Below are 17,433 nucleotides of genomic sequence, written 5' to 3' on the forward strand. Positions count from 1 at the left end.
ATTTTCCCGCCGCTGGTCTGAAGGTAAAATATTCTTAGGGGGTGTGGGTGCTCTCTTTGGCAGTGACGGCTCTGGGTCCACAGTGTGGTTGCCTGTCTGGTCTCTAAAACATCACCAGCGTGAGCAGGACGAAGGCCCACAAGGGTCCACCTGGGCCGCGTTTGACTCCTTCAGGAGTCGGAATTAAGAGGTTTTCAAGCTGGCGGTGGGTTTTCCGCTTACACTGAGGGAAAAGTGTAACACTTACACGCCTTGGAAGGGTGGTGGGCTCGGCCCCAAGGCACGGTCCTCTTCAAACAACACACTCCCAGGCCTGAGCCCTGGCTGATGCCTGGGGGGGGTCCCAGAAAGCTCCCCCTGCCTGGATTTGTAGACACAAGGAGGCGCCAGCCCTTTCTCTCTGTCCCCCCTTTCGTTTTCCTCTCCTTTTCTTCCCTTTCTACCCAGGGTCATAAGAGAAATTTTATTTTGCTGAGCTGAACGCTGGGAAAGCCCAGTCGGTCCAGCTGTGGGTGGGTGGCTCGGCCTCTGTGCCCTCCTGTCCAGTGCATGGGTGGCAGCTGCACACAGTGTGGACTCAGGGCACTTGTCCTCTGTCAGCAGGTTCTCCTGCTCCTGTAGACTTGTGGGGTGCTGTTTCTTTCTAGGAAATACAGTTCCCAGTTCCAATGTATAACATGCCACAGGATGATAACATGTGGAGACCAAAAAATGGAGGCATTATTAACAAAGTCCCCCTCCCTGACAGGCGGACTTTATTACAAAAGAAATAACACAGCCCAGAGAGGCCGTAAACATTCTGCTGCTGGAGCTGACGTCTGGCCCTGAGCCAGGCGTCTGTGTCCCACCCGGCAAAGTCACAAAGTCACACGGACGGAGCCCACGAGGCTGGCAGGAGTCACAGTGGCCACCAGGTCACTGGAGAGCAGTGGGGGTCTTGGGTGAGGTTTAGTTTTCTAATGAAACCAGAAAAAAAGAAAACTCTGGAGTGAATACAAAGTTCAGAGTCCTGCTGACTCCTAGAAAAGGGAGTCCTTTTTCCTCTTGTTAGAGGTTACAGATAAAAAATCTTGGCTTAGCGAATGTCTCACTGGAAACGAGACAGAAAAAGCATCCTCAGTTCCCCATTGTAACGTTACAATAGAAAAGCACTATCAAGGCTATTAAGGAAAAGAATTCAAGAAAACTTGCCCATTTTTTAAATGGGTGAATTTTATGGTATGTAAATGACACCCCAATAAAGCTGGTGTTTTTTTTAAGGCACAAAAGTATCACCTCCTGTTTTAGTCCAGTCAGGCTTCTGTAACAAAGTGCCACCCACAGGCATCGTGGCTTATAAGCCACAGAAACTTCTGACATTTCTGGAGGTTGGAAAATCAGGAGTCAGAGATGAGGGTGCCAGCATGGTCAGTCAGATTCTGGTCCCAGCCTGCCATGTTGCTGTGTCCTCATGGTGGGAGGGCTGAGAGAGCTCTCTGAGGTCCCTTTTATAAGGGCACTAATCCCATTCATGGGGGCTCCACCCTCATGACCTAATCACCCCCCAAAGGCACCTCCTCCTAATACCACCATCTTCGGGGGTTAAGATTTCAGTGTGGGAATTCAGGGAGGCAGGTGCAAATATCCAGTCCACCGCACCCCAGTTACCTAGTTACCAGGCTCCTGATGGCCCTGCTGGGATAAGAAAAGTCACCCAAGTTCTGGCCAGGAGGCGGAATGGGAGGCCTTGACAGGTTAGCTGCCATCTCTCTGGGCATCCACACGTCACTGTCACTTCCTGGGAAGTCCTGTGTTTGGCCGACTGGCTGTGTCTCCCTCACCTCTTGAGGCTGGGAGCCCCCCGCACGTGATACCTTGTCCAACAATTGCTTGATCGTGTGATTTCCCTGAGACCCGCCAGGCTGGAGGGGCAGCCGGGAAGGGGCTGCAGGGCAGAGCCCCTGAAGTGCCCAGGAAGGGCCAGGGGCTCTCCTTCCAAAGCGGCCCTTTGAGGACTCATTTTAATCATGACCTTGAGTGGTCAGATATTCGCATCATTTAGTACATCCTGATTGGGAAAGAAGACAAGTAAGACAAGTACTTTAGACATCTCTATCTCAAGTTGTTAAAGGGAAAATTAAGCACTTAAGGTAACTCAACTAACTCCCTGCAGAACTGGGCCACGACGGGGTGAGCCAGCCAAGCAGGGCCGCAGATGCTCTTTGTTCGGCGAGCGCGCTGTCGGCCCTGGGAGGATGTTGGGGTATTTGAGTCGAGCTGGGAGACCCCCTCACCCACCCCTTGGCCGTTTACTGGGTTCAGGAGGTTCTGGCCCAGCGGGCCGCCCGGCCTCATCGCGGGGAAGGGGTGGGGGGCCCAGGGGCAGGCGGCGGGAGGTCAGGCGGCCCTCTGCCCACAGGACGCCCTCCAGGAGGAGTACTCCCGCACGGGCACCTTCCCCGGGACGCCCATGGTGCCCCCGCGGCGGCCCTGGACGCTCGTCAACTGGCTGTTCTGGGCCTCGCTGCTGCTCTACCCGTTCTTCCGCTTCCTCGTCAACATGGTCCGCAGCGGCTCCTCCCTGACGTTGGCCAGCTTCGTCCTCGTCTTCTTCGTGGGTGAGTACGGGGCCAGCGGGGCCTGGGCGGGGGGGGGAGCATCGCGGGAGGGGCAGGGAGGAGGGAGCACCGCGCTGTCTGTGAGGACAAGGCCCGGCTGCAGATCCCGCAGGTGGACAGGCAGAAGCTCGAGCCGAGCCCAGAAACCCCAGCCTGGAGGGCTTCCGCCCGGGCGCCCCGTCCCCGTGCGCCTGCACCCCTTGTGCCTACAAGCCCCGCCAGGGACCAGGGACGAGCTCCGTCCTCCCCGGGCTCTGCTCATCAGCAAGAAAACTATTTCCTGGGTCCTAGCAGGAACCAACAAAGGCTCTTTGCTATTCAAAGTGGGTCCAGGCCTTTTTGGGGAAGTAAGTGTGGTGCGTCTCCTCGGTTGCCACCTGCATTGAGTGGAGATGTTGGGTGACTCAGTCTTTTCACTCATCCCTACGGGCTTTATTTGACCCATATGTGGTTTCAAACGACTGACGTTTCTCCATAGCCCCAAGCTTCCCTGGGCACTGCCACTTGTTTTTGAAGTGGGGCAGCCAGTTACCACTGTACATGGCCAGTGTGCAGCTTGGCTGGCCGGATGTCCAGGGGAGCTGTGGTTGCCACGCCCCCAGTGGGATGGGGATAGAGGGTTGGACCCAGCATTTCTGCATGCAGTAGCAGGAAGGCGAAGATGCAGACCACACCCTCTGAAGGAAGCTGGGGCTCCTTGCAGATGATGGCTGGGGAGGGCTGCCCGGGTGTGTGGTGAGCAGAGGCCCAGCACTCTCCCTGGGAGACATGGGGCGTCTCCAGCTTTGGAGGAAGTGACTGCTGTCTCCCCAAGACCTCATCACCCGTGAGCCCGAGCCTTGCTACGCTTTGCCCGGAATTACTCTGTGTCTTGGTCCTCTCACGAAGCCTTTCTGCACTGGAGTCCGAGGTTCACTCTCCACAACGTCATCAACTCCACTGCACGAAGTTCTAATGCTGGGGCAGGGGCTCGTGTCCCAGCCTGTTTGGAGTTGGCCCCAGGCTGGAGGCAGCCCACTGTAACTGACCCATGGGCTCCATGAGCCCCATACGCTGGGCGGACGCTCCATCCCAGTCGGCTCCCTGGTCTGACGGTTCAGTTTCAGCCGCTCCCCATCTTTTGCATGCGTACTGTAAACAGACTGTTGCCAGGCCCCGTGTTCGCACACCAAGGTGACTGAGACAGACGTGGGCCCTGCGCCCAAGGAGCTCACTGTGTCTGTCGTCTCCAGAGGGAGCGCTTAAACTGCAGCTTCTGCGCTCTAGACCGTGTTTTCCAGCCTCCTAGTGGTTAAACCAGGCTCTGGTGTGCGTCCTACACTTTCTCTGTTTGGGCCAAATCCTGCTGTCGGAGAAAAGGCAGGCAGGGACTTTGCTTGTCTGCTGCTCTAAAACTTGCACCAAAAGCAGTGCTGAGACATGCTGGGCGCTAAACGGGAATTGAGCTGCTGCACTGTCCAGGGCCTGGTATGTCCTTCTTTAAGCCTTGCTGAAGGGTGCTCGTAAGTTACTGCACTGCGTTCACCAAAGAGTCCTCTTTGCCTTAGGGATCGGCACGGGAAGCAGAGGAATTCTGCAAGCCCCTGGGCACAGCGGGGTACGGCTCACCACATTCTGTTCACCTCCAGTGCCGAAGGATTAAAACGTGCCACCGGAACAGCCTTGCTCTGTTCTAATGTCCCCTAGTCCAGTTAGAGCCCGGCACCCATGCTCACGGGTAACTGAGGCAGGGATTATGAAGTGCACCCAAGTCAGCCGGCTCTCAGCTGATGCCTGAGCTTTACACAGCTCCCTTCTTTGGTTCCCGTCAGGCAGGTCACACCGAGTCCCCGCGGGCTTCTTGGTTCCCATCAGGCAGATCACACCGGGGTCCCTGCGGGCTTCTTTGGTTCCCATCGGGCAGGTCACGCCGGGGTCCCTGCGGGCCTCTCCTAACCTGCCCTCCCACGCCGGGGCCCCTGTAGGCTTCTCCTCACCTGCCCTCCTATTTCCACCGGCTCTCAGCTGATGACTGAGATTTACACAGCTCCCTTCTTTGGGTCCCGTCGGGCAGGTCACGCCGGGGTCCCTGCGGGCTTCTTGGTCCCCATCGGGCAGGTCACGCCAGGGCCCCCGCGGGCCTCTCCTCACCTGCCCTCCTATTTCCGCAGCTTCCGTGGGGGTCCGATGGATGATTGGTGTCACGGAAATCGACAAGGGCTCCGCCTACGGCAACATGGACAGCAAGCAGAAACACGGCGACTGACCCAGGATGCACCACCGTCCACAGGGGACCTTGGAGGACTGGTGGATGCTGCCATCATCCTTGGAGGGACCCAGTGATGAAGCTGGGTGAGCCCCTGCTGGGGAGGCAGGGGCAGGGTCTCAGCGCCAGATGGGGAGGAAATGTGCTTAAATCCTTCCCCCCCGTGCTTCAGTGGGCTTCGGGTCTCTTTCTTTCCGTGTGAGTCTGTGTGAGCGTGTGTATGTGTGATGGGAAAGAACACGTGTGAGCGAGAACGAGGTGCGGGTGAGTGTGCTCATTCGGAGGGTACTTGAGGTGCAGGGGGAGGGCAGAAATGGGGAACACTCGGGGAGTTCCCGTCCATCCTTTGGTGCTGAGTTTTCTGTAACCCTGGATTGCCACAGAGTGCAAGTCACTTTAGGGAAGATGACTAAATTATGCCTCCAAAAAAGAGAAAATTAAAGTGCTTGGCTCCTGTGTGGTGTGTTCACACAGCCCGCTCCCTCCTTCCATTCAGCCCCTGCCTTGCGTTTTGGAGTCTGGACCACAGTGCTCTGGAGGGTGCTCACAGGAGGGGTCTGGGGGGGGAGAGGGCCCGTGGGCCGGGGTGGCTAGACGAGGTGGGTTTGCAAATGCAGGAGCCTGCGAGTGTCTGCGTGGAGACGGCAGGAGCCAGGAGGCTAGCTGAGCCGTGTCCGCAGGACACAGTGACGGGGCCCCTGGGAGGCGGCGATGGTTCCCCGGTCTCCCTGCAGTGGAGTCTCCGGCCGAAGTCCTGAAGATGTGCCCAACTTCCTGAAGAACCTCGTCTTGAAGCCGAACATTAAAATAAAGCCTGGGCGTTCTGCAGCGATTTGAGAGATGACTTTACAACCTCTGCTCATTTCGGTAGCAAGCAGAAATTGGTCCCCAAACAAATGCAGGCTCACTTTAACAGAGGACCACGCCGGAGCCCAGGAGCTCCTCTGAGCAGGGTCAGGCTGAGCAGACACTGTGGTACGTGGTCCCCCCGGGCTTTTGCTTTCCTTCTGGAAGCCCAGACTGCCATGACGCAGAAGAGCCCTGCTCCTCGGCATCTAGGACGGTCTTTGGAGTCATGGTCCACGTGCAGGATTGCGGCAAACTGCAGCCAGTCAGCAGACGCCAGATGCAGAAGAAGAACAGAGAAAAGCAGTAACGTTTCCGGAGGAGAACGAGTAGACACCACACAGCACGTGTCTCGGGCCGAGCCGCCGCAGCGCTGGGTGGGCCTGATGGGAACGTGCGCCCAGCTGGAGCAGCCTTTCTCCCTGGACTGCCCCGTGCCACCCGTTACTTACCTCCTATTTTGCTGCGATTATGGAAGAAGGGATGAACGGTCCCATATAAAAGTTGGCCAAATACTATTTAAAGGCTTATTCTATTCCGAATCATGTCCCACGTTTGCTCTTAGTCACTGAGCACTTACCAAGCACAAGTGAAGTTACGAGAGGGTTTAAGAGAAGCTCTCTGCTTACAGGACCATTGATACAAATCAGCAGAAGTGAAAAGGGGAACTTCCTGGCGTAGTTGTGGGAAGAGAATGTCCGTGAGGCTGGGGTGAGTGGACTCCTACTGGAGTCCCTGAGGGCAGGGTGGGGCCTTTCCTGCCCTGCCTAAGGCCACGTGCATGAGGCCACGTGCATAAGGCCACGTGCCAGTTCCAAACGCTGCCTCCCCTCAAGAGCAGAGCTCTGTGGGCAGCAGCCTGGGGATAAGCACCTCAGGTGCTTAACACGACACCGTGTTCCCGCGTGTCGGCTCACACCTGGGCCGTTCTACCCTGGGGTCTCCTAGCTCCATGGGAGAAGACAGAGAAGAGCAGTCAGAAGCGCTGGAGATGCTCTGAGCTACAAGGTTCACCCTTACGAAACCCTGCAGCTAAGTCCCTGTAAGACCTTGTGCGAGCCATTTTACCTCTGTTTTCCCAACTGTAAAATGGGGGTGATAACACCTACCTCTTTGGTTGTCTCAAGGGTGAAATGAAGCAGTATATGTGATCACATTTTAAGACTCCTAAAGCATTACATAAATAAGGGGGAAAGCTTAGAAAGTTGCCTCCACGCTGCTACTTCTCAAAAATGCTCAGACATTACCTTGGAGTGTCCAAAAATGTGTCCTTTTCCTCCGTGTCATCTTCCCATTCAACAGCAGTAATCTAAGTTCTAATAACATACACCCACTCCTTCTTCCTGGAACATAAAAGGGACCCATAGACATTTAACCTGAATTGGCTCTGGGACCAAACACAAAACATAAGAAGCAAAACAAAGCTGCTCACCAGTGCAGACGTGAGGGTCCAGGTTGGAGGAAGGCGGGCAAGACATTCTCCTTAGGAGACCAGAGAGTGTGGGCTGCTGGGGAGAGATCCTAACGGCGTTTCAGTTGTTCGGCTCCCTCCATGAAAACACATTGCGTTTGGCGGTACAGGGACATGGTGTTCCTCCTGCCTGTTACCGTAACGGCAGAGACAAGCACCCCTCCCCGAATCCCTTCACCCTGTCCAGGTCTTGCCGATGCCACAATCTCTTCAGCAGAGAACGGTGCTGGCTCCCAGGGCGTTTACTTTTCTAAGAATTAAAAACCTGTGGATGTGAAGCCGGCTCTCTGTCCCCAAGCAGTGCGGGATGAAATACGAGCATCACGTCCTGTCTGACATCTCCATCCCATGGCAGCTTAGGTCAGCCCTGCTCAGAGGCTGCTCTAAACCCAATGTGGAAGAGAAAGATGCAAAGTTTCCTGCAGACTGGAGATCGGTGCAGGGTCCTCCCAGGTGTTAAGGGCCATGTCCGAGACCTGCAGCTTTGAGGCAGGGAGTTTAATGCACTTCTTCTAGGAACCAAGACCATAAAGGGACTTTCTTTATTTAGAAAACACCAACCATCTGAGATGAGTTTAAGGAAGGTGGACTGATTCTGTGACTGACATGGAGGAAAAGCGGATGCACGTTCTGAGCTAGTCGGCCACCTTGTTTACCTTTTGTAGAGAGACCACAGTTTGCCTTTTTCCTAGGATCACACAGTCGTACTGGAGTATCTCCTGACTGCTGTATTCTCTAAAGAAACCCTTGTTAAAAAAAAAAAAAAGTAGCTACTGATGAATGTGTTTTTCTAATATATGCTGAGTGGGTCTGAAAGACAGTGATTTAGATGTAATACCCAGTAACTGCAGCCAAAACGTAGAAATAGCTGATGTGACAGACACACACCAGACCCCGCTGGTTTCCGGTTTCTCTCCTGGTGGAGTGGAACAGTGGCCTGGCTGGTCCCCAAGCCAAACAGATTAGGCTTTCAGAGGCTTTAAGAACTTACCTGTAAACATGGACAGAAGCGAGAAGGCATCCGTGGAGGGACCTGTTCAAAACAAGAGGTTTCATCCAGCACTGTCTAAAGCGCTAGTCAGACTTTGCTCAGGGTTGCCGGGTTAGAGCGGGAAGAACAAACCCTCTGGCGACCGCCAGTCTGCCGGGTGACACAGGAGGGTTGCCAGTGCCACTCTTTCCTGCCGCGGAAGCAGCATGGGCTCCGACTGTGCCTGCAGCTGGCCGTGTACCGCCCCTCCTGCCCTAGAGCTTCTCGGAAGGGCACCCACCAGTGTGACCCTCCTGTTTACTCTGTGACACGTCACTCAGGTTGTCCTGTTCAGTGTCACCTCCTTCAGCAACAGTGTTTCCAACGCCTTAACCGTGCAGTTCCAGCGTGCTGTTTACAGAGCACAAAATAAAGAAGCTGGAACGCATGTGTTCACTGACACGCTGGCCCTGCCTTCCTGCTACGGTGGGTGGGACGGGGCTGAGGTGCCAGGAGCTGCAGATTGGGCAGCCGGTCTTTCTCCAAACAAACAAGCAAGCGGTCTTCCCAGGGCCAGTCCCTCTGCCCTCCGAAACGACCCCGACCCCCTACAGAAGGCTGAGGGCCTCGGCTCTCACTGGGTCACCTGAGCCGCAGCACCGGACCTGGAACCTACGAGCGGGTGCCCCGAGCTCTCCGAGGCTGCATCTCACACTCCTGCATCCCTGGCATGGGCTTTGAGTATTTCCAGAGCTTCCAATAAATTTAAATGAAAACCAAGCACTTCGGATGCCCCGAGGCTTCCTGTCCTGCCACACTGGCCTCCAAGGCACCGGGCGGACACCTGACAGGAGGCGACTGAGCACATACTCCTGTTTCTCTTGATCTGTGACATCTGAGACCATTCACAGCATTTGCCACCAACTGGTATCTGTTTATGACATTCAGCTGTTGGAAATGACCATTATTTTGGTCAGAAAGAGCAGAATATCAGAACTTCACCTCAACAGCTAATGTATGTCCCCTCAGTGTCACCTCTGCGGGGGCAGGGCGGGCTCCTGGGCCCCTCACACAGGGTCACAGTGAGCAGCCATGAAGGGACACTGGTTCAGAGGCTTTAAGAATCGACTTTCAATTGTCTTCTTTTGACTCCCTTTCCTAAAGTAAAAATAAAAATCTTTCTCAAGCACAATTAGGCCAAAGTAAAACTGGTCAACCCTCTGAACTTCAGCTGTCAGTGAAGAAAGCACAGCGTTTCTCCAGTGAAGGATAAGCAGTTCCAAAGCAGGCATTCCTCAGCCCCTGCAGCCTTGTCCTATTTGAATATTATGGTTATGAACTGATTAAAAAAACGACAGTAAGCCCTTACTTAGATCTTCGCAGTAGCTAGAAAATATCTCCTGGGGCTGTACTGGTGAAGCTTTTCACTGAGTGAGACTCATACAATTTTTACCTTTAATATTTTTTTTATACAGTCTTGTTTCACATGCTGGAGTGACTAAAGAGTTTTGAAATTTCTGGCAACTATGTTCTTTTGAATTTTAAGGAGGTAAGCAGTATGAACAAAAAGTTAGGGTTGCTGGATAATAATAATTTCCTTTGGAAGGCGGGCCGGAAACCACTAAAGCTGCACATGTGTTAGGAAGAAGTCACTCTCAAACAGGAATGATTTAAATGGATAAGAAAAAAATCACCTAATATAGGGAAAGAGCCGTGCCGCTAGAATTTATAATAGTTGACTCAAGAAGAAAAAAAGTGATGTGATGAAATGGCAGGCTGCTGGAGCATGTGACTAGAGGACCCATCCCAGAGTAGAAGATTGGTGACCCTTTTGATGTTAAATCAGGATGAGGCTGGGAGTTTAACAGGCTGTTGGGCTACAGGGAGGGTGAAAAATTCCAAGCAGCACAGAAGTTTCTATCATGCCATTAAATGAGTGATTTGCAAGGCAGTGACTTTAGACACTGCAGCTAATAAGGGAGTTACCTGCTTCAACACGCTGGTAGGAACAAGCTCACTGATCTTGGAAAAATATGCGATCCTCCACTTACTAGGGGAAAAGGCATATGCTTCAAGGGCCAGAGCTGCCCTTGTGTAGGCAGACGTGCACTGTTGGGCAGCCACAGCTCAGACTCCTCCTGGAGCTGCCTTCAGCACCTGTGTACAAGCCCACGGGAGCCAGCCCTGTTAGCGCACAGCCACCCGGCCTCAGTTTTGACCTGATGAGTGAATAATTCACCTTTTCAGGGCAGTATATAGACATATGAATAAGGTAGCATTACACATGGCCTTTGAAAGCTTATACTCTTTTGTATAAGTTCTACTGGCCTAGGAAAATGATGTTTCTTAATTTTGCTTAGTGATCTAGAGCAGCATTAAGCAAACTAAGACCCACTTGCTGCTTGTTTTGTAAATAAAGTTTTATTGGAACACAGCCACATCTAGTCATATACGTGTTGCTATGGCTGCTTTTATGCTACATCAGCAGGGTTGAGTAGTTGCAACCAAGATCCTACAGCCTGCAAAGCCAAGAATATTCAGTCTCTGGCCCTTTACAGAAAAGGTTTGCTGACCTCACTCTAGAGAATATAATGTCAGTAGTTGAGGCTGCTATTTTAGAAGAAAAAGAAAATCTACCCCCTGCTTTTACATTACATTTTTTAAACTATCCTTACAAAATGTTCAAGATACATGCTCTATTTGTAAACTATATATATAAAAGGAAATGGTCTTGTGGATTATTTTTACAATAATTTTTACCTTCACCATCTTCTATCTTAAGAAACAAAACAAAACGAAACAAAAGGCAAATTAAACCCAAACCATGCAGAAAGAAGGAAATAATAAAGATTAGTGTGAGGGAAAAAAATGAAATGGAACCCAGAAAAATAATAAAGGATATTAATGAAACAAGAATTGATTCTCTGAAAAGATCTGAGTAAGAAAACACAAAATACTAAAATCAGGACTAAAGAAGTAGACATCACAGAACTTAAAAGTATTACTGAATTATTAATTAATTCCCACAAAGACACCCAGGCACAGTTGGTTTCACTAGTGAATTCTACCAAACATTTAAAGAAGTATGGTAAATAATACCAGTTCTTCACAATCTCTAAGAGGAAAACATCCGACTCATTGTATGAGGCCAGCATTATCCTGATACCAGAGCCAGACAATCACAAGAAATGAAAACTACACAGCAATATCCCTCATGTAATACAGAGGCAAAAGTCCTCAACAAAACATTACAAATTGCAATAGCAATACAAAGACGGGATTATAAAGAATGATCAACTAGGATGCATCCCAGGAATGCAAGGTTGGCTTAATATCCAAAAATCAACTGATGTAGTACACCATATTAATAAAGCACAAAAATCATCTGATCATCTCAACAGATCAGAAGAACATTTGACAAAATCAAACATCTAGTCATGATAAAAACTCTCAGTAAACCAGGAAAAGAAGGAAACATCTTCAACCTGATAACGGGCATTTACCAAAACCCCACAACGAACACCATAAATTAAAAGAATGAATGTTGCCCCCTAAGGTCAAAATCATGACAAGAATGTTATTCTCACCAGTGCTGTTCAACATTGTACTGGACGGAGGATCTAGCCAGTGCAATTAGTCAAGAAAAAATATATAAGGCATCCAGATTGTAAAGGAAGAAGAAACACTGTCTTTATTCTTGGATGATATGATCTTATATGTAGAGAATTCTATGGAGTCTACAAAACAACTACTAGAGCTATTAAGCAAGTTCAGCAAGGCCATGGGATAAAAGACCAATATACAAAAATCAACTGTACTGATATACTAGCAATGAACAATCTGAAAAGAAATTCAGAAAATACTTTCATTCACAATAGCATGAAACGAATAAAATACTTAGACTTAAAAAGTTCAAGAATTGTACACTGAATTACAAAGCACTGCTGAGAGAAATTAAAGATCCAAATAAATGGAGAGCTGTCCTGTTCATGAATTGGGAAACATAATATTGTTAAGATAACAATACTCCCCACATTGTTCTATATTTTCAATGCAATCTATCAAAATCCCAGCTGATTTTTTTTTGGTGGGGGTTGGGGGGAGAACAGAAATTGACAAGCTGATCCTAAAGTTCACAGGGAAATACAAATGACCCAGAATAGCCAAAACAATCTTGAAAAAGCAGAACCAAATTGAAGAACTCACACTTCCCAACTTCAAAATTTACTATAAAGCTATGTTAGTCAAGGCAGTGTGGTTCTACAGAAGACAGCTATATAGATCAACGGAACAGAATTGAGAGTCCAGAAATAAACCCCTAGATTTATAGTCAACTGATTTCAACAAGGATGCCAAAACAATTCAATGGAGAAAGAACAGTCTTTTCCACAAATGAATGCTGGGTCTAATAAATATCGACATGCAAAAGTATGAACCTGGACCCTTATCTGATGTGATACACAAACATTAACTAAAAATAGATGATAGACCTAAATATAAGAGCTAAAACTATAAGACTCTTAGAAGAAACTATAGGTGTAAATCTTCATGATCTTGAGTCAAGTCATGAGTTCTTAGATAGGATATCAAGAGCACATGCAATAAAGAACAAGTTGATAAACCAGACTTCAAAGTTTTAAACTTCTGTACTTCAGAAGAAACCATTAAAAATGTGAAAAGACAAGCCACAGACTGGGGGAAAAAACAAACATTTGCAAATCAAATATCTAGTAAAGACTTGTATCCAGAATATATAAAAATCTCTCACAACTCAATAAGAAGACAAATAACCCAATATAAAAATGGGCAAAAGATTCACATAGACACTTCACCAAAGAAGATATATGAATGGCCAACAAGCACAAGAAATGCTCACCATGGTCAGAGAAATGCAGATCAAAAGTACAATGAGATAACACTTGACATCTACTAGAATGGCTATTACAAAAAGAAAGACAATATTAAGTGTTGGCAAAGGTATGGAGAAGCTAGAACTCTCTTGTGTTGCTGGTTGGGAATTAAGACAATGCAGCCACTTTGGAAGCAGTTTGACAGTTTGTTAAAAAAATTGAACATGGATTTACCATATGAGCCAGCAGTTCCACTCTCAAGAGAAAGGAAAATATAGGTCCACACAAAGACTTGTATGCAAGTGTTCAGAGCAGCATCATTCATAATAACCAAAAAGTAGAAGTAGTAAATGAATAAATAAATCATGTGGCATATCCATACAGCGGAATAATATTCAGCAATGAAAAGGAATGAAGTATTAACACAATGCTGTAACATGCATAAACCTTAGAATTATCATACTAAGTGAAAGAAGCCAGACACAAAAGACCATTATATTAAATGTCCAGAACAGGCGAATCTACAGAGACAGTAAGTGGCTCAGTGGCTGCCTAAGGCTGGGGGTAGGAGTGACGAGTGACTGCAAATGGACAAGAGCTTTCTTTCTGTGGTAATGGAATTGTTCTAAGGTGGATTATGATGAAGGCTCTACACTATATAACTATCCTAAAAATCACTGAACTGTATACTTTAAATATTACATATTGGTAAATTATACCTCAAAAAGCCATTTAAAAACACTTAAAAAAAATTTTACTGAAAAAAAAATATCTAAGTGTCTGTACAAATCCTTCCGTGATGCCAGCTTTCTCAAGGACATTAATTTCTATGTGAGGGGACCTACTACTCTGGAAGGAAGGTGAATACAGAACCTGCCTGAGAAATTACCTGTCCAGAGTCAGCTGCTATGTGTAAGGAATGAGTCAGATATCTTCTAAAAAGATTTCAGGAAGCTTTAAGGTCAATCTTTAAAAAAATTTAATAGCAGAAAGAAAGAAAAGAACACCATCAATGACATATAATTTGGGCTATTTTAGAAAACTAACTGCTGAAATATTTACATTCTGAAAAAGATGCTTTCTTGTCAAGAGATTATTCAGCAGTATTTACATTGACCCAGTACCTATATATCTTGATATGAAAATAAACTGAGCCGCCAACATGTGATAACAAGGCTTAAACTTTTATCTGTTATAAACTTGCAGTTAATATACAAAGATTTAAAAGGGCCTCTTACATCCTTAGTGTTGTTTCATTTCTCTCTTTCCCTTTGCAGCAAGGAGATTCTAGACCCTAAAGGAACTCCTAACCCAGCGCCCACCTTCAGCACACTTGATTGTACCCCTTCTGTTGAGGAACACATGAGTGACAAGGACAGACCTCTGTATCAGATAATGTGTTGGCTCTGAAGCTGATAACCATTAAAAGACAATATAACTGAGCTTTCCTAAAATAAACCATTTATTGAAAAAAGAACCTTTTTCTTAAATTTCATTAATCAGCCTTTTGCATAACAAACCTGTGGCTTGCCAACAACAACAACAACAGGTAAGGTTTCACAGTCAGTGCACTCGACAAACAAGAGATTAACAAGGCCCAGGACGCCTGATAACACTACAACTGCTTTTGAACCTAGAAAGGTCAAAAATACTACACTGATGTCACGGTTCTCAGTCACCCGAGAAACGGAGGTGACGGAGGTGATGGTCCGTGTACAGTAGTAATGGCACTTAACATGCAGCTTCTTTACCTCGTGGACACCATCACTCAGGAGGGCCCCGTGCCACGTCGAACAAACAGGAGCAGCAGGAGAAGTGACGCTTGTCACCTGTGCAGTCTTCAGTCTTGGAAGGTTAAAAAGGCTTATACTGCTTCTCAGCACAGTCTTTATGTAAATATTACATACAGTAGTGATTAAGAGAATTTTCCGAGTACACACACTACTAGGCCACAGACTGATTAGCTTCATTCTTCATCTGTGCAAACCTGTGAGGAAGGCAGGAGAGAGCTGAACCCTATTCATGCCACATGTAAGATTTACAGGTAAGTCGTATCAGTGCATCTTGATGCTCCCAGCACTGTGCCTGGCACAGAGCAAAGCCATAATCAATGCAATGAAATGTCAGTGCTAAGTTACTGCTCTATGAATTGACTATTGAAAGCATTTTTAAGAATGTATTTGTGGGGCTTCCCTGGTGGCGCAGTGGTTGAGAGTCCGCCTGCCGATGCAGGGGACACGGGTTCGAGCCCTGGTCTGGGAAGATCCCACATGCCACAGAGCAACTAGGCCCGTGAGCCACGACTGAGCCTGTGCTCCTCAACAAGAGAGGCCGCGATAGTGAGAGGCCCGCGCACCGCAATGAAGAGTGGCCCCCGCTCGCCGCAACTAGAGAAAGCCCTCACACAGAAACGAAGACCCAACACAGCCAAAAATAGATAAATAAAATTTTTTTTAAAAAGGGCTTAATACATTAAAAAAAGAACATATTTGTACAATGTCAATAAAAATTGCTTATATACTTTATAAAGAATACATTTTTATTTAATTACAGATCCCTAATATCTATGCAGCATATCCAGCTATTGATTACTTAATTTCACTCACCCAGAAATAATGTGACCCCTCTCTTGAATCTTCCTTTCCTGTATCAGGAGCTCCTCTGCAGGACCCTGTAAATGTTTTCTCCAGGTTTCCACTCTCATTCCATGTCTCCTCTAAATGCTCTCCCAGCAATATTTCTCTCTCTCAAATCCATATCCTATCCCAGTTCTCTCGAGTGCCAGTCCAAAATACCCAAATGCCTGTCTAAAATCCCCCAACAGATACTCCAAATATGCCTCGAACTAAATCTACCAAAGAGGAGACCATCATCTCCCGACGCAACCCTCAACCAGATGCCCTCTTTACCTATCTTGGCAAATGGAATCTCGATAACCTGGTGACACAAGCCAGAGCCCGGGAGCCGTCCTGGACTCCTCCCCGTCACGCACCCTTCACATCCCATCAGTTACTCACTCACGGCCATTCTCACTCCTATATACGGCTGGTGACTCACCCCTGACCTCCCACTCCCAGCCCAGCAGCTGTGTCAGCAGCTTCCCAACTAGCCTCTCACCTCCAGAGTGACTGTTCTAAAACACAATTTAAGCATGTCATGCTTACAATAAAACTGAAATCCCTTCATGTGGTCCCTGCTTACTTTCCCAGCCTTATGTTTTGCCACTTTCCACATCCTGTGCTCCATCAGTATGTCCCGATACACAGTTCTTTGGGTGCTTCACCCTCTTAGCAGTGAGCCTTTCCATGTCTCTTCCATTCTGTCCGCCATACTCCTCCCTGCGTTTCCTGACCTGGCTAAACCCTCCCAAACAGCTCAGGCATCTCACTCTAAAGAAAGTTAATAGGGACTTTCTTAACCACTGCGCCACCAGGGAAGAATCCGCCTGCCAATGCAGGGGACCCGGGTTCGAGCCCTGGTCCGAGAAGATCCCACATGTCGAGGAGCAACTAAGCCTGTGCGCCACAACTACTGAAGCCCACGCGCCTAGAGCCCAGGCTCCGCAACGAGAAAAGCCACCGCAATGAGAAGCCCGCGCACCTCAACAAAGAGTAGCCCCCGCTCACCACAAGGAAGACCCAACACAGCCAAAAATAAAGAGAGTAAAAAGAAAAAAAAGAGTAATAGCTGGGATTACCCGACTGGATTAAATTCCTCTTTTCAGTGACCCTACAACATGGCATATATACCATTATCACAGCTCTTAACATAATGCTTAGTCATTACTCCCCTGTCTCTACTCTCCCAGTAGAGATTTGTTGTTACTAACCTGTGTACTCTAAAAGAGGGAAAATTGTGCCTTTCATCCAGCCCCATTTAAAATTCCATTTAATAGTCCCAAGTGCACCTCAAACCATCCAAATGGATCAAGGAGGAGAACCTCGACGAACATTTTCCAAAAGAAAAAACATACAAAATTCCCCAGCATAATACATTTAGTTTCTTCCCATTTCAGATATAGATATTTTATATTTAAGTCTCCAAATTTCCTTAAGTGCCAGATGCGATCAAAACTCAAATACTTAAACAAGGAGAGGGCTACACAACAATCTGCCAAACCTTGACGAAGGAATGGTCGAGGAGCTGGCTGGCCGTCCACCTCATCCTGGGCTCGCTTTCTAGGCAGTGAGAAAGGAAGTCCTTTCCTTCTGGGCTTAATCTTTCAGGGATTGGTGGCTTATGCCCCATTCCCACTTTGTACATAATCTGAAAGTTGTGCTCATATTCATGCCAAGGTCTCTAAAAACAGAAAAAAAAATCAGGTTTCAATACTACATGGCCATACAGAAATGCAACTGCCCAATCTCTTTTTAGGCATCTCAACGTTGATACATATTGAGGCCGGCAAACTTTTACTTAAAGGGCCAAACAGTAACTATTTTAGGCTTGCAGGC

General features: G+C 48.1%; 2 protein-coding genes across 19 annotated transcripts in view; one reads left to right on the forward strand and one right to left on the reverse strand.

Moving 5' to 3' along the window:
• LOC113606908 (1-acyl-sn-glycerol-3-phosphate acyltransferase delta) overlaps positions 1-14,368 on the forward strand; it is a 1,415,842-nt gene extending 1,401,474 nt beyond the window's left edge. For 6 of the 12 annotated variants that reach the window (XM_027081744.1, XM_027081758.1, XM_027081838.1 and 3 more), the window contains 2 exons: positions 2,399-2,597; positions 4,748-5,284. In XM_027081744.1, coding sequence (XP_026937545.1) covers positions 2,399-2,597; positions 4,748-4,842 — 294 coding nt within the window. In that variant the 3' untranslated portion in view covers positions 4,843-5,284. Of the gene's footprint in view, positions 1-2,398; positions 2,598-4,747; positions 5,299-14,256 lie in introns of those variants that run through there. The other 6 variants (XR_003427759.1, XM_027081775.1, XM_027081765.1 and 3 more) reach the window with 4 other exon arrangements.
• The window catches only part of MAP3K4 (mitogen-activated protein kinase kinase kinase 4), a 112,802-nt gene continuing 109,312 nt past the window's right edge, over positions 13,944-17,433 (reverse strand). For 6 of the 7 annotated variants that reach the window (XM_027081656.1, XM_027081663.1, XM_027081682.1 and 3 more), the window contains 2 exons: positions 17,099-17,278; positions 13,944-14,966 (listed from right to left, as the gene is read on the reverse strand). In XM_027081656.1, coding sequence (XP_026937457.1) covers positions 14,946-14,966; positions 17,099-17,278 — 201 coding nt within the window. In that variant the 3' untranslated portion in view covers positions 13,944-14,945. The remainder of the gene's footprint in view (positions 14,967-17,098; positions 17,279-17,433) is intronic. The other variant, XM_027081698.1, reaches the window with a different exon arrangement.

This window comes from Aethalodelphis obliquidens, unplaced genomic scaffold, assembly GCF_003676395.1.
Source record: "Aethalodelphis obliquidens isolate GAN/ISIS:26980383/991018 unplaced genomic scaffold, ASM367639v1 scaffold3, whole genome shotgun sequence".
Classification (NCBI taxonomy): Eukaryota; Metazoa; Chordata; class Mammalia; order Artiodactyla; family Delphinidae; genus Aethalodelphis; species Aethalodelphis obliquidens.